This window comes from Macrobrachium rosenbergii, chromosome 2 (assembly GCF_040412425.1).
Source record: "Macrobrachium rosenbergii isolate ZJJX-2024 chromosome 2, ASM4041242v1, whole genome shotgun sequence".
Classification (NCBI taxonomy): Eukaryota; Metazoa; Arthropoda; class Malacostraca; order Decapoda; family Palaemonidae; genus Macrobrachium; species Macrobrachium rosenbergii.
The window spans coordinates 52,552,435-52,575,770 of record NC_089742.1 but is presented as its reverse complement, the minus strand read 5'-3'; the positions used below and the strand labels follow the sequence as shown (position 1 = coordinate 52,575,770).

At 36.9% G+C, this 23,336-nt stretch overlaps 3 protein-coding genes across 13 annotated transcripts in view; 1 reads left to right on the top strand and 2 right to left on the bottom strand.

Moving 5' to 3' along the window:
- Positions 1–15,273, bottom strand: part of ATPsyndelta (ATP synthase, delta subunit) — a 36,180-nt gene extending 20,907 nt beyond the window's left edge. The window contains exon 1 of the mRNA XM_067118058.1: positions 15,182–15,273. Within this exon, the coding sequence (XP_066974159.1) occupies positions 15,182–15,258 (77 nt within the window). The 5' untranslated portion in view covers positions 15,259–15,273. The remainder of the gene's footprint in view (positions 1–15,181) is intronic.
- Positions 8,422–18,831, top strand: LOC136846791 (uncharacterized). The gene is made up of 9 exons (XM_067118047.1): positions 8,422–9,267; positions 12,784–12,920; positions 13,466–13,559; positions 15,770–16,029; positions 16,515–16,597; positions 17,155–17,275; positions 17,394–17,536; positions 18,234–18,318; positions 18,521–18,831. The coding sequence occupies exons 1-9, from the start codon at positions 8,706–8,708 to the stop codon at positions 18,641–18,643; spliced, it is 1,608 nt and encodes a 535-aa protein (XP_066974148.1). The 5' UTR covers positions 8,422–8,705; the 3' UTR covers positions 18,644–18,831.
- Positions 18,832–19,657: 826 nt separating this feature from the next.
- LOC136846750 (zinc finger CCHC domain-containing protein 8 homolog) overlaps positions 19,658–23,336 on the bottom strand; it is a 37,780-nt gene continuing 34,101 nt past the window's right edge. For all 11 annotated transcript variants that reach the window (XM_067118034.1, XM_067117971.1, XM_067118018.1 and 8 more), the window contains 2 exons: positions 21,562–21,665; positions 19,658–21,449 (listed from right to left, as the gene is read on the bottom strand). In XM_067118034.1, coding sequence (XP_066974135.1) covers positions 20,952–21,449; positions 21,562–21,665 — 602 coding nt within the window. In that variant the 3' untranslated portion in view covers positions 19,658–20,951. The remainder of the gene's footprint in view (positions 21,450–21,561; positions 21,666–23,336) is intronic.

Below are 23,336 nucleotides of genomic sequence, written 5' to 3'. Positions count from 1 at the left end.
GTGTGTGTGTGTGTACTGATTGGCCAGATTCCTTTGGTGCATAACTATATATCTTTTACACTTTAAATGAAAGGATTTATGTACTTTTCTAACTGAATGTTCACTGACACAGTTTCTGAAAAAATCATTTTCTTACAGTATGAGGGAGACATTTGTAGGATGAATTACTGCTTGTTTACTCGACTTTCTTGATACAGTAAAAGTAAGTTTGCCGCTGTCTCTTTGCAAAAAACGAGATGATATATATATACTGTATATATATATAAATATATATATATATATATATATATATATATATATATATATATATATATATATATATATATATATATATATATAGACATTCTGATCTCATTTTTGCAAAGAGACTTAGGCAAACTTACTTTTCCTATATCAAGAAAGTTGGGTAAACACGTTCAAATATTCAAAAATGTTGACTGTAATCAACTAACATTCAGTCAGAAAAGTACAAAAATCCTTTCATTTAAAGCGTGAAGGATACCGGTCATGCGCACCAAAGGAGTCTGGCCAATCAGAACTCGAATATTCACGAGTTTGCATGACATGAAAATGGGCAATATACAACTGCTGTCGATAGAAAACGATACGAAATAGTATGAAGAAAGCTAAACGCGTGCCTTTAAAGTTTGCTATTCTATTAATTGTAAACCATTCCAAATCGAAAGCAAATATAGTATAGTAAAGCAAAGCTAACAAAGGCCATGTGTCCTTAAACAGTACACGAAGATGCTTGAGTTATGGAAAAGGCTCGCACTGTCATAAAGGATGTACCTATATATATCTCTCTCTCTCTTTTAAGTGTTCCCTGCAGAATATTGGGGAAAAATTAGTCTAAATAACCATAATTCACCCTTGCCTAAACGAACTTAATCTTTACTTAAACACCAAAGCAGTAAAAATTTATGATCTGCAACATCATCTTGAGTACTCTAAGATCCACAATACGAATACATCGCGGTCGTTTGCATTTATTTTTTTCACCTGCGGCTGCGTACTCTCAGTTTAAGAGACTTTTTTCTGTATCACCATGACTGCGCATTTCTCACAAGTAGTCGGCTTCATTTCCGTGACGTAACGCGTCATTAATGGTCCTGTCTTGAGAACCAAAAGAAATGGGCTTGGTGTTATTTTTTTCCATAGAAAAGCTGACACACTTGAGCTTTTTCGATGGGTTGGCGGGCTTCAGTTTTTATTGAGCCCTGCTGAATGAATTGTATTAACATGTCTTTTTGGGACCCACAGATGCACAAGAATCACCCATATCCAGATATATATACCGGGGGTTTCGAAATTAGAGGCCCCCCTCCACAGAACAAATGGAAAGTTATGAAGTTTTCTGCTATAGCGTATCTCCAAGTACATTATTTTAAGTTTCTATTAAGCTATTTTTCATTTTACATTTCTTGAATTTTCAGACTGAGTGATGGAGTTAGATACAGCCATGGCTAACGACTCGGAAGAAATCAGATGGATTGACCGAATCTGGGCTATAACCTTCAGAGAGGCCAGGGATGCTGGCGCATCCTTCATTTCACGTTCCCGGATAGCTAAATACATTATAAGAGATGAATCCTTTGTTAAAAGAAACTGGAACAAAAATCCACATGGCTGTCATCACGAAAAGAGTGAGAATCTTGGAAGGCCTGACGTCCTTTCTCAGGAGTCAAAAGACATCATAGCTGAGGCAGTGGGTAGACCAAGAAAGTCTTTACGTAAATTGGCGCTTGAACTAGAAACAAAAAGGGGAAAGAAGAGAAGTTATAGTGCTGTATATCATGAGTTGAAAAAATCTGTTATCAAGCCATTTCATGTTATCAGCAAGTCCAACATCACTCAGCAACAGAGAGAAGAACGTGCATGGTTTTGTGGTTCATTTCTTAAAGATTGGGATGAAGCTGACTTTCTCCATGTTGCTGCATCAGATGAATTCTTCATTTACACAGTCAGGAAGCCAATTCATAAAAATGACATCATTTGGGCTGCAAAGTTGGATGACATCAGCGATGACGTGCACAATCGCCAAGTTGTGAAATTTCCTGAATGTTTGGGAATTTTTCTCTGTTTCACAGCCAAACGGTTAATGTGGATCATCAAAGAAAAAGGACAGTCGTGGAATGGCGAATACTTCAGAGAAACTGTACTTACCGGTGGAGTATTTCCTTTCCTCAAAGATCCTGAAAATGTGTTATCTGTTGAAGAAGTCACATTTTTGCGTGATAAGGCACCATGTTTCAAGGCTCTTCAGACACAGGAGCTGCTTCGAAACAGTGGTATTGATTTCTTCTCATCAAGTGAATTTCAGGTAGCTCCCCTGACCTTAATGTATGTAGAAAACATTGGTAGTATCTTAAAGGATCGTGTTGAAGCGCACACAGTGAACTATGATGGTATACCAAGCCTCGACAACCTGCAAAGAGAGGTGACCGCAGTGCTCAGGGAAATGGAGTTTGAGTCTCATCTCAACTTTTTTTGTGATTTGCTGAAATCATACCCCTCAAGAATGCAGGCTGTGGTACAGGCAGATGGAAGCCACACAAAATATTAAATACTCAAGAGAGAAACTTAAATAAATACCTGTTCTGAATTACTTTTGTTTTTGTCTACGGCATTTTCAAGCAAATCACACACAAAAGAAACAAAAGATTACAAAGGCGACTTAGTTTTACAAACAACTAAGATCAATGGGGTATATAATCATTTTAATGCATAGAAATGTCGTTATATTGGGATTAACTCTGCAAGGGGGGAACAAACTACTCATAACTAGGGTATTTGCACAAAATGACTCGAGGCAAAAGACATCGACAAGGATTATTGACATACTGCAGTTTCTCTTTTAAATCTCCTCCAAACATCCTGAGGTTAACAGTGTGCAGGTCTGGGCTTAAATTAATATCATTTTCTTGATTAGTTATATTAATGTAGATTCAAGGATGAATCTGGCCACAATATTTATCAAATCTTGATTATATCATTGAGGGAGCATTCTGTCCTATGTGATTTTTTTATTTTGGCGTGCAAAAAAAAAAAAAACATTTATTTTCCTTAGGGCCAGTTCTAAATAAATTTTTATGTTGATTCGCTCTAACACTTAATTCCTTGCTTGTCTGAAATAAAATGAAACACACTCAATACATGGGACTCCTTAGACAATGTTGCTACTCCGGTTAGGGCAATAACTTACAAGCAAGTTATTACAGCGTTGTTATATGAAAAGATTACATCTACACTGAATATTTTCGACACTGATTTGATTGACACAGAGTCGACGAAAGAAGGAAAGCAAAGGGAGTTCTCAGGCAATTCGTTCTTCCTGTTACTGTTATCAGAGATGTTTTCACTTCTTTACCGCAGCAAGCATCCACGTATTTTATAACTGCTGTTTCATGTCAGCGTATAGACGTGAAAGATTTGCCATTAACTTTTCTATATCAATACTTACGAGCTAACTCAAGTTTGTAATCTAAATGGACTCAATACTGTATAGACACGCATCAATCAAATCACCAAATACAATATTTGGCAAAACTCCATCGGAAATAGTCATTTGAAAAGGGGTAACGAATGCTTTTCCCAGCCGCCATTAATCTTCTTCCTCTTGTCGCAATTAAGAGAATCAGGTAATTATGAGAAGGTCATACCTGGATGCCCGAAATACGTCTTGGGCGTGTTTCCCAGCCCGGGTCGTTGACCTTAAGCTTCTGGGAAAGAGACACACAAAGCACGGATGGCGTGGCCCCTGTTGCAACCTTTGGACCTGCACTGACAGGTGCTGTTTATCATTGGATTGGATATCCGTAATTACGGTAAAACAACGAATCATGGGCAATCAGCTTTTAAGAACGGGAATTGGGATATAAAATTTGGCCCAGAAGCCAAGCGCTGGGACCTATGAGGTCATTAGCGCTCACAATATTGTTGAAACAATTGTTAGAAGAGTGTTGAATTGGAATATAAAATTCAGGCCAAAGGCCAAGCGCTGGGACTCACGTGGTCATTCAGCGCTGTGAATAATGCTGAAACAAATGTTAGGGGCAGGGTGGGAAGTAAGATGGGAGAAATATGAACGGAAGCATATAGTACAAGGAATGAAGGGGGTTGCAGCTGGAAGCCTAAGGAACGCCACTGAAGAGAATGCCTCAAGAGCGCGCCGCATGAGATGCAGTGACGGCGGTACTACCCTAAGGAAAATAGCTTTTAAGGCGGCTTGCTGGGCTAGTCAACTCGTCCTCCACCCCCTTGCCCCCCACCCCACCCCTAAAACAAATCCTTCCCAGGTTCAGTAATTTGCCATCTCTATCACAGTCATTAGAAATAGCAGGAGATGCAGTGACTCACCTTTCTTCATGGGGTCACTGACCTTACCCACCGTTCCATTTCTTCCCTGTACTAAACCTGAAATGAGTTATTGCCCTTCCAAGTACTGCGCTAGTAGTTATCAGAGGTTACCTACGCCCTCACGACACTCGTTAAGATCCGTAAAATTATCTTTAATTTCCAGACGAACGGTATAACAACGTCACCTTACTGCTGTTATGGTTTGTGACAGAATTGGACTCAAACACAAAGTTTTTCTGATGACGATACGTCATTCTGTTTTTCTCTCTCTCTCTTCTAATTCCTCTGTTCATTCCTTTAATGCTATTTCTGTTATCGTCTTCTTTGCTAATGTTTACAAATAGTGCGATAATCCCGATTTAATATTTCCTTTCTTCTGGAGCGAAAGCTGTTCAGTTTCCATACACTGTTATTATGTATACTGTGTATGCTCTGAATGGAACTGATTACCTATATTCTGTATACATTTATGAATATTAATCATTTTTACTACTTGTACTGTTATGCTTAACTTTTATCTTTACTGTTTATAATTCTGGGTGTATTATCTATCTTTTCTATTTATACTAAGCGAGTAGTAATTTCTTTACTATTAATACCTAAGTACTTTATCTTTACTATTTATACTTATCGAGTATTAGTTACCTTTACTATTTATACTTAACGATTACCAGCTATCCTTACTATTTATATTTAACGAGCACTAGTTATCTTTACTATTTATACTTAACGAGTACTAGTTATCTTTACTATTTATACTTAACGAGTACTAGTTATCTTTACTATTTATACTTAACGAGTACTAGTTATCTTTACTATTTATGCTTAACGAGTACTAGTTATCTTTACTATCTATATTTAACGAGTACTAGTTACCTTTACTATTTATACTTAAAGAGTACTAGTTACCGTTACTATGTATACTTAACGAGTACTAGTTATCTTTACTATTTATACTTACCGAATATTAGTTACCTTTGTTTTTTATACTCTAGAGTATTAGTTGTCTGTGCTGTTTATGCTTTTAGGAGCATTGGTTATCCGTCTCCTATTTATACTTGTAGGCACATCAGTCATGTGTGCTGTTTGTACTTTAAGGCATAATCGTGTTCTCTATTCTATATTAGTTAGTTATCTCTACTTTTTATACTGTTGGATCGATGTGCCTGCCACTGATGTTGCAATAAAAGTGAAACCTAGCAACAGTCTAGAATAGCTTTATGTATATACTGCTGGCTGATCAAATCTACATTACAAACAGGTGTATGTTGAACTGAATATAAAATTTAGGCCAAACCAAGCACTGGGGCCAATGAGGTCATTCAGCGTTGAAACGGAAATTGACAGAAAGTTTAAAAGGCGTAACAGGAGGAAAACCTCGCAGTTGCATTATGATCTATTGATAGGAGAGGGTGGAAAGTAAGATGGAATAGAATATGACAGGAGGTACAGTAAAAGGAACGAAAGGGGTTGCAGCTTGGGGCCGAAGGCACGCTGCAAAGAACCTCAAGTAATGCCTACAGTGTACCGCATGAGGTGCACTGACGGCACTAACCCCTACGGGGAAACAGGTGTATGTACCAGTGAAACAACGAATAGGTAAAAATAGCAATCGTAATTAGTTATTGGATGTATTTTTGCCAACGAAATTTGATGAAAAGAAAAAATACAAAGCCAAAAATTTCAAAAGGTTATAAACTGGAAAATACTTTAGCCAATAAATATGAAGTTAGCATAATAATGCAAAATTAAAGGGACTCGATTACTTATTCGTTCGGCGTTTAAATGCGAAAAAATGTTCCTCTTAGTTTGGTGAACGTCTTGCCTTTCCACATCTTACATAGACATTTCCAGAATATGAAATACGTGGGATGGAATATAAAATTTAGGCCAAAATCCCGCAACTGGGGCCTATGAAGTCATTCAGCGCTGAAAGGGGAATTGAGAGTAAAAGGTTTTAAAAGTGTAACAGGAGGAAAACCTCGCAGTTGCACTACGAAACAATTGTTAGAAGAGGGTGGAAAGTACGATGGAAGAAAGAGAATATGAACGGAAGTACAGGAAAAGGAATGAAAGGGGTTGCAGCTAGAGTATGAAATATGTGTCAGCGCTCTACAAGTTAGTGTTTATGTAAAAGCAACGAAGTTGTGATTGAGCAAGGGACGAGTACACACTTTCATACACCCACACACGACATCGAAGGGCGCTCCCACAAAATAGAGGCAATAAGCATCAGATCCGTACTTACAGAACTTAGAATTTAGGCCAAAGGCCAAGCGCTGGGACCTATGAGGTCGTTCGGCGCTGAAACGGAAACTTACAGTGAAAAGGTTTGAAAGGTGTAACAGGAGGAAAACATCGCAGTTGCACTGTGAATCAATTATTACGAGAGAGTCGGCAGTAAGATGGAAGAGAATATGAACGTAAGTACAGTCAAAGAAATGAAAAGGGTTGCAGCCAGGGGCCGAAGGGACGCTGCAAAGAACCTCAAGTAACTCCTACAGTGCACCGCATGTGATGCACTGACGGCACTACCCCCCACCTACGGGGGAATCCGTACTTATAGTCCCCCCCTCGATCACACACCAAATCAGGTTCAGGTTGCGCGATCACCGCCGACGAAGGGAGGCGGAAACAGTCGAGAAACCCAGAAGAAACGAACGCGAATCGACCCATTGTTCTTCGTCCGTCTAACATTTCTCTGTTGACTCTGAACAGGGCGGAAGGTGATGATTAAAAAACGCAAACACTTCGGTAATGTCGTTCTGTTGACTCTGAACAGGGCGGAAGGTGATGATTAAAAAACGCAAACACTTCGGTAATGTCACCCAGGCCGAGGTGATAAACGAGTTTATTGACAAATCTAAGAGTGTCTTGAGAACTTTTTTTTTCCAATAGCTTTCCCACTCACTTCCACAGACCTTATTTTCCTCTATATGGTTATATATTATCTTCCTAGGAAGAACACGATGAGAGAGAGAGAGAGAGAGAGAGAGAGAGAGAGAGAGAGAGAGAGAGAGAGAGAGACTGCGTATTAACCTTTGCCACTCTTTTCCTTACTGGGTACTCAATTCTACTCTAACCTGAACTATAAACGCTCATTCTTCTATGAAACTTGATCAGTTTTGGGTAACTGGAACAGCGCAGTTGGTTTTCCGCACTTATTCAGGGCAGTCTCGTTAATTCGGAACTCAGTTCTTACAGGTATAACTTTTTCCATTTCAGTTTTGATCTCTAATTTATAATTTCCTTCTCTGACAATGATATGGAAACCTGTAGCATTTTAACTAGGCTATGATCTTTAACCATCATTTTATTATTGTAGTTTTTTTTACAAGAGATTACAGATAAGGAGAGGTATACGAACTATGTGTCTAGACTTAAAAAAAAAATTCTTTGAACAAGCAATAGAACCGAACTGAATATAGAATTTAGGCCAAAGGCCAAGCAATGGGACCTATGAGGTCATTCAGAGCTAAAACGGAAATTTACAGTAAAAGGTTTGAAAGGTGTAACAGGAAGAAAACCTCGCAGTTACACTATGAATCAATTGTTAGGAGAGGTGGAAAAGCAAGATGGAAATAAGAGAATACGAAAAGAGGTACAGTAAAAGGAACGAAAGGGGTTGCAGCTAGGGCCGTAGGCACGCTGCAAAGAACCTTAAGTAATGCCTGCAGTGCACCGCATGATGTGCACTGACAGCACTAACCCCTACGGATAACAACCAATATAGGAATTCAGATGAAGCTCTCTAAATATTGAATCTTAGCAGGTCTTCTCAAATTTCTGTGACCTTTCTTATGGAATCCTTATGCATTCAAAGGACCGTCACTCGTGTATCTATTTTTTCTTTATGCAAAATAGTTTACTGATCTTGAAATCCAACGTCTAACTTGACTTCCAGAAAATCAAGCAAGCTGCAAATACAGTCACACACTATTTATTAGAACAAGACGCCTCTCAGCTCTTTATATCTTGAAAGTTTCTTTTCATTCAGCAGTTCTTCGTAACAATAGTTTTTAAACCAGAAAGATACTTAACATGGTGATTTTTGTCTTACAGTTAAAATGACTTGCAAGAAAACGAGTTTCATCATCGCAGCACATACGGCAACGGCACCTCTTTTTCAAAATGACTGCTTTACAGAAGTTCACTGAGTACTAAATATAGTTCATGTTGACGGCAACATTGGCTCTACTAGCTTCCAGAATGCCAACAGACAATGGACTGACTTGATATTGGTCTCATGAATTATGAATGCGTTTTAGGAGAGAAAATCATCAAATGTATTCACCGAAAGCCTCCCGCTTTGATGAGGATGAGTGGACATTCAAAGTCTGTGACCAATGGCGTTCTTCGGTGCCCTCTCGTGTAGCACTAGCATCGGACAGACGGTGGTTTTCGGTTTGATATCTGCAGCCATGTCGTCACTGTGCAGCGTTGACGACAGCGTATGCTGCACTTGCACCACTGTTGTTTACCGAGTGAGCCCCCAAGAAACGGAGATCGTGGAGGAGACCGTCACCCCGCCTTTCATACTCACGGCGTTGTTTCCATGGCTCTTCGGAGTCAGGCGAAGGTACTACGATGACGACCGCTCTGGTGGTGGCAGAGGTTTACGCCTGCCAAGAGCGCGGTTCCCCAGAGACTCTTATTCGAATACCACGACGCAAGAATCCTGTGACTGCACCTTTTCGAGAGCTTTTCAGTACTCCTTGGGAGCATTTTTCTTGGCGAGCCTGCCCACTTTGGTGGCATCATGCTCCGTGCCAGCAACGCCGATCACAAACGCTCCACCACAGACGCAGCAAATATTCATTCCACAGCTGCCACCACGCCCGGAACCAGTCACTCCTCTTATATCATTCTTATTACCAGGTGACAGGGGACCGGCCTTTCATACGTTAGGTAAGTGTTGGTAAGAAAGTTATTCAGACTGTCTGGGAAATTTTATTTACATTCAAACCTCAGATAAGTGTCAAGATGAATGTCTTCGTGTTTTGGAATATTTTGGCGGCCAATAACTCGGTCAGGATTATTTCAACTGAAGCTTTTACAAAAAACAATCATGTAATTTCAAGAACAGTTTTTAGAAATGGTTCTGTACGTTAAAATAATTGTTCAGTCTTCCACTTCCTCTTTCTTAGACAACGTTCCGAGATGGCATGAGAGATCGTTTAGGATTCAGTTTAAAACTTGCTTTTAAAGTTTTTCTTCCAGGAATGACATGAATTCTTCTTGTGAAATATGTTTCATTTAAACTTGAATTGGAATTGGAATATAAAACTTAGGCCACAGGCCAAGCGCTGGGACATTTAAGGACATTCAGTGCTGGAAGGGGAAATTGAGAGAAAAGGAGGTTTCGAAAGGTGTAACAGGAGGAAAACCTCAAAGCAGTTGCACTATGAATCAATTGTTAGGAGATGGTGGAAAGTATGATGGAAGAAAGAGAATGTGAAAGGAGGTACAATAAATGGAATGAGAGGGATTGCTGCTAGGAGCCGAAGGGACGCTGCAAAGAACCGTAAGTAAAGACTACAGTACAGTGTCCCCTCCAGGGTATTTAATCTATATTAAAAATCTAAGAGCAAACTCAAACCAGGAGCATATGAGCACTATACTATACGTATCCTTTAGTGTTTTGTCTAGACAGGATTTTGCTCGCTTATCCTTTCTCCCAGAAGCCAGTACTTCAGAACCATATGCCAAGAATGGTCGTATGTATGTATATGTTATGTATGCATGTATGAAGATGCAAAATATTATATACGATGCAGAATACCATGTATGTAGTTCCTTATAAAAACAAATTTAGAATAACCATTTTAGAGAAACGAAGACTTACGCTATTTTAGTTTCTCCGTTTATCATGAATTATATATATATATATATATATTATATATATATATATATATATATATATATATATATATATATATATATATATATAATATATATATATATATATATATATATATATACACACACACACATATATTGTGTGTGCGTGTGTGTGTGTATAGATTGAAGAATTAAATGAGTTGCCGCCATGTCATTCCCCACCACCACACCAATGAGCAATATCTTAGCAAATCATAAATGAGTACCAGCGCATATGTCATACCTGAATGAATGATTTCAGTCTCTGTTCCCTGAATTACTCCGATTGAATCTGAAACCAAGCCACGACCGAACACAGCGCAAATAATCCACTGATAGTTGACCAGACTCTGATCATGGGAACGAAATGAATGCCGGATATATGCAACGGTTTGACTGGAGGCTTGCCATGGAAATTACAGCTCTCTCTCTCTCTCTCTCTCTCTCTCTCTCTCTCTCTCTCTCTCTCTCTCTCTCTCTCTCTCTCTCTCTCTCTCTCTCTTTCTCAATACTGACGACATTGCCTCCGACAGAAAACTAAGTAATATTAAACAACCCTGGCTTACAACCTTAACCATAATATTTTTAAGTCATACCCACGATCTCACAGTCTTTGAAATAATTAGACAGTCGACAAAAATCTTTGCTGATTATTGTTACAATTACACGACGTGAAAAAAGTGCCTTTCGTCGAGTTGTGATATACTATATACAATATATATAATATATATATATATATATATATATAATATATATATATATATATATATATATATACAACTCGACCATATTATATTTGACACACACACATATATATATATATATAATGGATATCGTTGGAAGGTATATATTGATAACTATATATGTATATACTAATATTTATAACTCGAAATATTATGGTTTGACCGTCGGTGATAATTCGTTGGAAGGATATTACTGCGTTGAGATCGAGACTCTAGGTACTAATCCATTTATGACTTAAAAAATTCCCCTTCGATGATAATTCTCCACCGGGGATATTACAATGAGATATCTCTAGAGAACAATTATTATCGAGAGAGAGAGAGAGAGAGAGAGAGAGAGAATGGGTGGAGGGGGAACTATAGTTCAGGTTGACGACTTTTAAGTCTGCCTCGTGCAAAAGAGACATCTATTAACTTCCCCAAATATTCGTATAATTGAGAAGTAAATTGGTCCATTTAGCGGCACTAAACGTACCCACCCCAGCGATCCGTTATTGTCACCCTAAATAATGGATCTTACGATCTAAAGAGCATTAAATTTCTTTTTTTTTTAAGGACGGTTGAGTTTAATGGCTCTTCTGTTATCGTTTTCTATATTTAAACAAGTAAAAAAGGCACTGAAGTTCCTTCGGCGCAATCGAGTTTTCTGTACAGCCGCTACAGCGTACAATCAAGGCCACCGAAAATAGATTTATCTTTCGCTGGTCTCGGTATAATGCTGTATGAGCCACAGACCATGAAACTTTAACCACGGCAAGGTGGTGGCCTATCCCATCGTTGCCAGAAGCACGAATATGGCTAACTTTAACCTTAAAACAAAAACTATGGAGGCTAGAGGGCTGCAATTTGGTATGTTTGATGATTGGAGGGTGGATGATCAACATACTGATTTGCAACCCTCTAACCTTAGTAGTTTTTTGGACCTGAGGGTGGACAGAAAAAGTGCGGACAGAAAAAAGCGCGGACGGACAGACAAAGCCAGCACAATAGTTTTCATTTACAGAAAACTAAAACGACACGAACGCGGCAAGCATTACTCTTCAGAAGAATTAAAACTATTTTTGTAGCAAAGAAGTTATACGTTTATTAAATGTGGGTTTTCGTATCCGTAGAATTATGTCATCCTCTTCCAGGGATTACTTGCCATCTTAGGAGCATAAATAGCTCTTGTCGTATCGGCAAGTTTGAATTTGCCAAACAGTGTTAACAAAATAATATGATTTTTCAATATATCCTCAAGTTTTATATTTGCAAATTTCGCATTTTTCCATGCTATGTTGCCAGATTAAGTTTAGGTAAAACTCCTTATATGTGCTAAACGAAGTACCAAGTTAGGTGTGTGTCTTATTTGTTTTAATCATTTCACTATTTGAGTGCGTTTCCCCGATAGCCATTTCCTTGATTTATGGGACTATTTGTACTGTTAAGGTGTTCCTTTAAGCAATTTATTCACGGGGTTTTGAGTGAGGAGACAACATAGCTACTTATGAGGTGCTGCTAACTTTATTGAGCAAGTGTGTTTGCGCCTATCAGTAATAATCATATAATAAAATGTAACTTTCTGGCTGGAGGAATACGCATTGTGTTTCAGACCGTAGAGAGATGAGGCTCAAACTTCAATCACATAATGATACATCACTATATCATAATTACGAACAGGAGAACTTCCGTAATCTCTCACTCTAGCCAATTTAAAACCATCTCTCAGGCACCCCCAACTAAACAAACTTCTTTAGACTCGATGACTAGGCCTATGTCTTGGTAAATATTAATTCCATCTAATGAAACTTTTCTTTTCAAGGAGAAAATCTAGAAGACGATGGCTGCCCAAGGTCCGAAGTCCTCATAGAAGGGGTGTGTGCTAAGCTGCTCAAGTCAGTACCCCCGTGCCCTCCTCCTCAATGGGTAGTGCTCAATGCTACCACCAAACCGTCACAGGTAACTGGTTTGTAATCTAAATTGTAATCTTTGATTGCAAGACCCAAATTATTTTAACGGTAAATTCTGGATAATATTATTACTATTATTTCTGAAGGTTAAAAGTATGAAGGAAAAAACTGTTACGAGATAAAAAAAAAAAAAAAAACATGTTTTGGTTGGGAAATTGGCTCTAATCTTACTCTGATCTTTGCTGTCTGATCAGGTAAGAAACTAGAATAGAGGAAATCCTGTAGTCTACCTGACAACAACACTGATATCTGTTCGAAATAAAATTTTAAAAAGATACTACAATCATGTGCTTATATACTTAAAAAAGGCAGATAATTTTTCCGAGGTAACCTTCGCTTCCTTCTCAGTGTTTCAACTTAGGCCTATGTAAATCCCTTTCATGTCTATGAATTAATTTCTATAGAAAAACTAGACTTATAACGCCGACGCTTTATACAACTGGTAACTTTCATAATTGTGATTATTATACTTATTCAGTAAACTGTTGTTTTTCTTCACTGATAAAACTGTGAACTGCACTTTCTTTTTTCAAGGGAACTTGTGGGACACGACTGTGCGGTCGAGGTAGAGTGTTCTTGGTGTCTGACCAACTCTGCCATGATGTTCGGGAACCGGGGATTTGTCCAGGTCTGTATAATATGTCCTTTTTACCACTGTCTGATAGTCTGGCAACTGTAAGGAATAAGTACTCACTTTGATCTTTCATACTTACAAAATATCTTTAACATTTTTCTTGATTAACAACGCTAAGAAGGATTTCGGGCATGTTCTTAATTAAGTTCGATAGTGTGCTTGAATGTGACGGCTATATTTTTTTATCAAATAAAGGAGGCTTCAATTTCATCGTTTTCCGCACTTTTTATTCTTAAGCTGACATCAAGCTTACCGAAATTTGACAGCGAGTTTATCTATATCGCTTTCCTGCGTTTAGCTTTATAATGCCTCATATTTATTACTGCGTTTAGCACGAGCGTGAAGAGGCATTATTATAGTTAACCTTCGCTTTACTTCATAAGACTCACAAGGAACTATTTTGAAATTTGAAAATTGCATTACTGGTGTTCTGAAATGAATATAAAAAAAATGAAAAACTGGTTACTAAAATTTCCCTAACAGAACCCTTTCCCCCACCCAAGCACGCATACACAGCTAAATACCCATACACACACACACACACACACACACGCATGCATGCACACAAACATGATGGGAAAAATCACGCAGTTAGTTTACGTAATTATGCAGAACTTTTAGTCAAATTATAAAATTAAGGACCAGGAGACACAAGTACAGTATAATGTCTAGCAAAAATATAAAATTAAAATCATTACTCAATATCAGAAAGGTATAGCCTACAAAGCAAGGCCAATGAGTAAGTCACGTTCACGAAAGAGAAATACAATGAATATTCAAGACATTTCATAAGAGCAACTCTTAAGAAAATTGCACTCACCGGTAGTGTTGGCCATTGGATGGAAATTAATTCTAAGCTTATATATAATGAAAACAGGGGAGGGTTAAGCACAATCTTTCATCATGATAATCCTTAAAAACTGCAATGCCCTCCGGACTTTGTATCGATAACACAATCATATGTCATCTTTCGTGTTTTAACACTTACTTGACTATATATAGCTATACATAGTTCAACGAATGGTAAAGTGCAATTTGGGCTATGAATGCCTATCTTCAAAAGCTGGCCAATATGATATAGGCTGTTGGTATAACTACTCTTGGCCTAGGCTAGTAAAACTAAATAAAGGATAGCGGGCACTTGGCTTTACAATACTTAACATTCTGTTAAATATGGGCTAGTGTTTAAAGCGACTTCTCCCTTTCCATAACTTGTTCCTTTCTATAACTCGTTCCCTGCATTGCTGATGTTTATTTATAGTACAGCATTCTCATGCCTAACGGCACGCAGCCCTTATAGCCTAGGCTGTTCTGTACCCTGACCTAGCTTAGGCTAACCGTTTCACAGAACACTTAATCTAGCAATACATTCATAACATTAGCGACACATAACCAAAGATGTGGCAATTTAACAATGACTTATTGGAAAACATAATGATTTTCTTATCATACAAACGATTGTACCAACATACCGGTATGGGCCTAACATGGCACGACTTATCTAAACTTTGTCGTTAACAATCCTGGGTTCTTTGCTATTACGTAGGGTAGAAATGCGTAAAACCCTATTAACAGTTATGGCAAAGTGTACAGTTTCAACTACGACAAGTGCATACCTTCTACAAGGGAGAAATATTCGGTTACGCGTCAATCCAGAAGAGTCAGATTTGACCGAACACACGGCCATAGACATCACCAATTTCGAGGCTACTCGCACCTGTCGGTAAAATGAATACATCCTTTCCTATAAGTTACGAAGATATTAATGTTAATAAGTTTTACCATTAAATTTGTTTCATAAGTGTACATAGGATACAAATTTCCCATAAAAAAAATCTAGTTTTATTGAGAGGCTCCAGTGTTCTTTTGGGAAATTATGAGATTAACTAATCATTGTTTCTTGTTATAATTCTGGGTTCTTTTTCCTCTCAAAGAGAAACGCGCTCATCTTTGAAGCTCGTGATGACAAATTTCGGTTTGTTCGTTAATTACTCTTATTTTTACTTATCATGTACTACTTATGGTTGACCACACCCTTTCCCAGCCCGGAATGCTCCCTGGATGCTTCATTCCTTTTTGGTGAATATTGTGAAAAGTAGATATGGTGCAGAGTCACCAGATTTATAGATACACTTGTTGTTGTTTTGTCATTGTTTTGTCACTCTTCACACCATTTACACATCACTAACCTCGTCTACACCCAGAGGACAAACGGCTGTACGTCACTGCCTTCGGAAGTCCAGTGTGTGATTGCTACGAGGGAGAAATCCCCGATGGAAGAGGAGTTTGCCATCCCATTTTGAGCCAGGGCCCTTGTTCCCCTGGCGAGATATGGGGGCCTGATCTAGAAAGCCAGTCCTTCAAATGTCAACCGCAGAGATGTCCATTTAATAAAGAAAAAATCCGGGGCAGACCACTTGGCCAGGTCCTCTTTGAAGACGGCAGGTGTCATCATTTCGGCTCGGTAAGCATGGTGTTTTGGACTAACTATTTTTTGTGGTGTCTTAACAGTTTCTTTATTTTTTGAAGTAAAACTGGTGAATATGCCGTTACATTTGTAATGCCAATCCATATAGTTCATATCGCTATTTTAGAATATGTTAAATACCTGAAAAAATATTTTGTGGATAGAAAATTTCTTGAACAAACCGGTCCTACAGATTTGGTATAGGCAAAGTGTGATCAGTGCTGCATGTTTTTGCATTTAAGATGTGACTTTAAAGCAAATAGGTGCAAGTATTTTTTGTGGAGTATCACAGCTATTTGAAAAGGTGTTTATATATGTTTATATATATATATATATATATATATATATATATATATATATATATATATATGTGTGTGTGTGTGTGTGTGTGTGTGTGTGTGTGTGTGTGTTTATTTACCATACACAAACAGTATCAGTTCACTTGAATTCTGTTAAAAGTATTACAACCAATGTTTTGACAGGAAGTTCCTTGCCAAATCGGCGAGTTTTTGGGATTCTCGTTATCAAGGCTCAAAGCTGTTTGTACGACGCTTAGAGAAACCAGGTATGTGATGAGAGGTTAGGTTATATATAGAGTTATACGTTATTATTACTCCTTCTTCTTGGGTTATTCTCTCTTCTTTTTCTTGTATTATACGTCTATTTGCCTTTTCTGTGATACATTAAACTTCAACACCAAAACTCGGTCGCCAAAAATGTCTAATTTTTTAATTTGCCACACTGTTCTTTGTTATTACATGTGAATTTTATACAAGTACATTTCATAGAAATTCGTTTAATTGACACAAATTGCCTTCATACATTTTTTTACTACGTTGGTATTCCGACCTACAGAAAACATCCAATCTGTTTGAGGCAAATTCCACATTTCAGTCATTTCTGTATCTAGTACATGGCGTATGAAAATTACTTTGGCTGTCATTTTCCTTAATTTTATGTCCTCACAGCAATGCAAAATTGTAATTCTGGTATCCCATAAATGCCCTTTGAAAATAAAGAAAGATTTTTTTTTTTAGCAACAGGCTAGTGGAGCGACTGCTGTGGTGTTTTGTAAAAAATTTTTGTCATGTTTCTTCACCTGCTTTTTTTTTTTTCCTATAGATACGAGGAGCATGAGGAAATTGCTGCCTTATTGCACGAGCTCTATCCAACATTTGCACCTCCGAGCTTTTTACTAAACAGCCGTCGTGGAGTCTCCAACAGCGGTTTAGTCAAAAGACAGGTTAGAAGTAATAGGTCACAGTGTATCCAAACATTATTGTGGCTCTTGTCTAACTGCAATATATATTTTCTTGTACAGAAGTACTCACAAATAATAAAAAAATGCGTTCTGTCGACAGGTGAGCAACTTAGTAAGCAATCCTGTAGTACCAAGTTTGCGCTTAAACATTTCCCCAACCCCTGGTACAATTCTGGAAACACCTCTCCTCACTCAGTGCCGACCTGGGGCCCAGCGAGATGTAAATTTCAAATGCCGTGATGTGTAAGTGTTTCAGTTTCTAAATGGAAATACACAACAGTACGAATGACTCTGTCTGACATCCTTCTTGTACAGGTGTATTATTTTATGTAAATGAGGAAGCAATTAACCTGACTCAGCTTGAGTGTGTTCATCACTTTTTTATTTTTCTCTTTTAATGTTTCATGATATTGTCTTTTTGTCAATTAGCAGTTCTGAGGGCATGGTAAATGAATATAAGAGAAATTACTATGTACTGAACCAATTGCTCAAGTTCCCTGGTAAAATAGTAGTCTTTTTTTTTTGTTGCTCTAATATCAGCACATCCTAACCTGAACAGAATACCTAGACTCATCTCAATGTTGATTCTCAACAGATCTCAAACTCATTCAAGTAAAACTGTAAGAGCTTGTGAGAAGAATTACAGAAAAATTTCCTGTCCTCATCTCACAATGATTGATGAACCAGAATCTAGCAGTTTTTTTTTTTTTACGTAAAGCCAATACAGTGCACAGATAAAAATTTACTTCTTTTACACCTGCAAATTTTTGAAGTGAGGTTTCTCAAAATGCATTACTTCTGCCTATTGAATAATGGTAAAATTGATCAAATTCAGAGGGCTATTGTACTGAAGTTAATCACAAGGATGTAAGTTGCTATTTTAACAATGAACCATTAAAGTGCTCAACAACTTTCAAAAGTGAAATGGTATTTCTTTCAGTATATTAGGCCCCAACATAGATAATGTACCTCGCGGTGTCCATGCACCTCCTGTACCACCCCTGCAGAGCTGTCCTCCCAATCAGGTTAGTTACAGATAGAGCAGCCTTTGAGAATTAATTATAGACTTCTCTTAATGTTGACACTAGCAGGGGTACAACAAATTAAGAAATTTCTTTTATCTACCCCATTAAACATTGTCTATGCAGTGAATGTCAAATTTTTACTTCATAAGCATTTTGAGGATATAAATGTTCTTGAAGCTAAAAATTTTTATGTCTCTTGCAGTGCTTCAATGACATGGCCAAATGTGTGAGCTGTAACCAGGCTTTGGTGGATACATGTGTTCTCAGTGCCACAATTAGACTTCAGCAGACTTCCTGTCAAGCTATAGCCACAGGATTAGGCTAATGTAACCGGTTCTCGAGCTCGAAGAACTTCCATAAGATTTTAATCCCACTGGTGCTTTGAAATCCTGAAATTCTGTGCAACGTTAAGGGCTGCACCTTATTAGAATAGTTCTTGTAATTACATACAATATTTCCACATTCAAACTGAAGATCTCATGTTTGTATAACAAGTAATAAAATTGTAAGTTGTATGCAAATTTCTCTACACCACCCATGAGTATTTTATACTGTTTGCTGTCATGTATTGTAATAGATATGTATCTGATAATTATTACCGTAATGGCACAGTGGGAGTGAACTAGTGTCCTCATCATGTTCTGTAACATGGCTTTTTCCATTCTTTTCTCACTCACTTTCCATATGAACGAAAATGCCTTTGATTAGCTGATCTTATACCGATTTCCCACCCCATCCTCCCCTTCTGGTGGATGGGACTTTGCTAGATGAGTCCAAAGCCTTAACTATTCTATGTGTAACTCTTACTGACATCTTACTTTTGAGAAACATCTCATGAAAGTTTCAGCAAATGCTGCATGAAAGTTAAGTATTGTTTGTTATGCCTCCCATATTCATAACTGGTAAAATCACTGCAACCTTTTTTTAGGTCATTTGTCCTTCCTTTACTGGGCTACTTTTCTCCGGTGTGGATGTCTGCTTCTACCTCTATGGGAGGAGCACAAAATAACCAATGGAAAAAAAAGGAAAAAGATTGCCAAAATGCAAAACCCATACAGAAACAACTTACAAAAGCTTTCGTACAAAAGATATAGACTAATGGTGTATGCACTTTTCCTTATGAATTTTTCTTTCTCATCTAATGAAAAACAGAACCTATTCCTTAGAGACAAAGCGAATAAAAATGTTAACAACAAATACGTCAGACCAAAAATATGAAACATTTAATGAAAATTCCAAGAGATTTTAGAAATGTTCAATAATGCTAAGCATGGAGTATAATAAAAACATCGTACAGAACGACACTGCATGTGACTGTAGGAGAAAAATAAAAAATGTCTAGGTCACTTGTAAAGTATATTTATATAAAGTGGAATGATTATATACATAAGTGAAAAATAAATCTTGAGTAACTAATAAATTAATTACATAAATGACCTGCATGACCAATTTATTGATGACTAACCCATGAGATAATTTTCCCATAAACTGGTACAATTTGAATCCCTATCGAATATATTCTACATCAAATAAAATTCCTACTGGAATAATAATGTGAGTGTAATGAATTTGAAAACTTGGTTCTGCACTTTGACCAAATGACCAATATAAAAGCTCTCTCCTTTCCTTTGAGTTTTTAACAGAAAGTACAAATGTGAATTACCTAACTATCTGTAACCAAACTAGAAAAATAATGTTACTGTAATTAATAATCTTTTGAAATGATCCAAACTCTTTACCTGCACTCTAGATAAAATACAACATTTCCCTGCAAAGACAGATAGAACCCAGTAGGCATGAACACCAGTTCAATATACTTTATATACATTTGAAACATATCTTGAAGAGGACTTTCATACATCAAATTTTGTTGATTTTACCCTGAAACACTAACATATAACACAATACTGTACACAAAAAAATTATATGATAAAAGGAAATTAACTTTAAGAGCCAGTGTATTCCGTAGAAGAAAAAAGCCTTCAAGTGCACTTTCCTTTTTATCCTGTACCTTAACACAAACTAATTCTGGGTTTTCTGGGTATTGCACAAATAAAAAAAATTAATAAATAAAAAATATGAAAGAGTTAAATGATTATGTTTATAAAACCCTTAACACTTCCTTAAACAAACTGCTTATGTAAATACAATACATGTCTTGTTCGTAAGCTGAATATTCATATGTAACCACAAAAAACAGAAGAGACCTTAAGAATTAGAAATGGCTCTGAACAAAAGCTTATAAATCCTGAAGATATCAGTATTATAATTTCAGATAAAATGAATAACTTTGTTCCAATAGAGCAATACTACTTGTTACATAAAGTTGGAAATTGATGACAAGTCATGATGACTCTTTATACTATATATACATTCTTTTCTTAGCAATGACAGTGTAATCTGTGATCCAAAACAATAACATGGCAATCCAATTGTAACTTTCTCCATCTGATTCTGACATTAACATTAAAGTTGCATTACTAAAACTGCAATATTTCAAATGGTATTGAAATAAACATCATATAAATCATACATTGCTCAAATCTTGAACAACATAAATTTTATCAGTCGTAAAAACAATATAAAAATTGAGAGCTTCAGTGTATAAAGTGGAACTATACAGTTATCTACAATTACTCATCTTCATCTACATGTATTTCACACATTCGCTTTCTAACTTTACTCACCAAACCTTTCATTTTTTCCCAAGTTCCTAAGGCATCAGGTAAATTCTCAAAATTTATGTGATCTGTTACATTAACAGTCCACTTCTCTGAACTTGGCAAGTGAGTGTATGGAGTAATAGAAGGAGGAATAGCAACACCCAACTGGAAACCTTTGGACTGTGATCTGTGGTGTTTAACCTTTTGTTTTTTATGAATGTTAATGTTGCTACTACTTCTAGAATTCTCAGACTCTTCATTGAGTTGTGTACTTGATTCTGTATCACTTTCTACATCAGATGAATTTACATTTTCCTTTTCAACAGCATTACTTTCCCGATTTGACTCAGCACTGGGATTTCCACCGTCTCCCAACTGCTCTAAGAGTGATTTACGCTTGGCCTCCAAATAACTCATGGAAGACTGTGAATCCTCCTCTGTAATTTCCCCTTCTTCTGCAGGTTCAGGCTATCAGGAAGAAAAAGAAGAAATTTATGATAATTTCTAGAATTAAAGTACCATGACACTAGAGCATTCAAAATAAACAACAAAAGATGCAGTGTAACATCTGAATGCCTACCATTTCAGGTGATGCTGGACTCTCCTCAGGAGGTAGGGGAGGTAGAGGTTCATCTGGTAATGGTGGGTTGAATTCTATCTCTGATGAAGAGGTGACCCCAGACTCTGTCAGAAAGAATGCAATAGGATATGTTAACTCTGATATGGCCTTACACTGCAAAAAGGAACACAGAGCATAAAAATGATCAACATGTGACCTGCCTAAATCAGCAAGAAAAAAGGTATTTTCTTGCAATTCCTGCAGCATCTGATAAAAATAAAGACAATCTTTTAAGAATTCCAACGTATGGATTTTAAACAATGAAACTGCAGTATCAGGGGTAAGTGACTATGTATGTGCATGAATAAGAGCCAGTATAAGTCTGCAATGTGAGGCTACCACAAAAGCGTTTCCAAGATTTTGAAAATCTGAGGTTACCAAGCTCTTTATTTTTATTTTTTTTCTGATAATTCCTTCATCGTATCATTGTTGGTGCTGATGAATTATTTCCATTAAATGGTTGTGAGTGTTATAATGGTTTTGATATTTCTTAAGAGTATTTTGCTTATTTTGTTCTGTCTTGAGAAGGACATGCCCAAGTCATCTCCCTTTCATCATTATCTCATCTATATATGGAACCCAGGTAATTTCCGTTGGAGTATCATCTTTCACTATATCCTGCCATCTAACACCTAATATACTCGTACTCCTTACAGCTTTATTCTCAAACTGACAAAATCTTTCATAAGCAGTTTCATTGTCATACATGATTTATGTCATTATAGCAATATAATCTACTAGACCTATGTGTAATTTTACTTTCGTATGCAATTCCAATCTATCTGATTTCCAAATCTTACTCTGCATGCTTACTGTTTAATTTGCCTTATTTTACTAAATTCCATCTGAAGAGAACCTGGACTAGATATCAGTGTTCCTAAATATTTGAAAGATTCAACATCAATAGCACTTTCTTCATTTAGTGTTATGACACCCCTTTGTGGATACTCAAGTCCCCGTTATTTATGTTTTTCCCATATTTATTTTAAGTCCATCACTAGATGTATAGTGTTCTTTGTCAAATATGCTATGTAAATCTTGAGGTGTTTTAGATTAAAACACCATCATTTACATATCTTACATTTCAGATTTTATATATAATACAAGGTAACAATATTACGCATATCAAATGCATTACTGGCTTACCCAATATACTGTACAAAGAAATAATTAACGAGTATAGAAAGAAGGAACATGATGAGTGTGGTTTTCTGTCAACAATTTTACAGATGTACTTATATCTAAATGGAAGGATGCAACTTATATCTGCGAGTTTTTGGTCAATAAACTGTCACAAAATTGCTTCCTCTTGGGGTTCTTGTAAGATCACTAATGAATTTAATTTGAAAAAACTATGACAATTAGTAAATTCACCAATGATCAAAATTTATTTCTCATTCATTTTGAACACGATTTGCAAGCGGTCTTGTATATTTTATAAGTTACTGATTTATTAAAGTGCGTAACACTGGCATTTAAATACTGTACTTTACTATGTTTTTGTAAATTTGTAAAGGGTCTATGACCTGGATGTTGTAACAGTGAAGTATTTATACCTAGCTGATGTGCAAAACTTTTTTTGTATGGACAACTATATTTTCCACTATACAAAATGTATTCACTAAACTATATACAGTAATACATATATATATCTTTTTTTCAGATACTGTCTGTACAGGCCTTTGGCACACACAGGCAGATGCAGTGATGGAAAGGTAATTGCATGCAGCCTTATG

Excerpts from the sequence above, each read along its gene's own strand:
- LOC136846791 (XM_067118047.1), top strand. The coding sequence starts at position 8,706 with ATGGCGTTCTTCGGTGCCCTCTCGTGTAGCACTAGCATCGGACAGACG. Across the intron at positions 16,598-17,154 it reads ACGACGCTTAGAGAAACCAG|ATACGAGGAGCATGAGGAAA; the intron begins GTATGTGATGAG and ends TTTTTCCTATAG. Across the intron at positions 17,276-17,393 it reads GCGGTTTAGTCAAAAGACAG|GTGAGCAACTTAGTAAGCAA; the intron begins GTTAGAAGTAAT and ends TTCTGTCGACAG.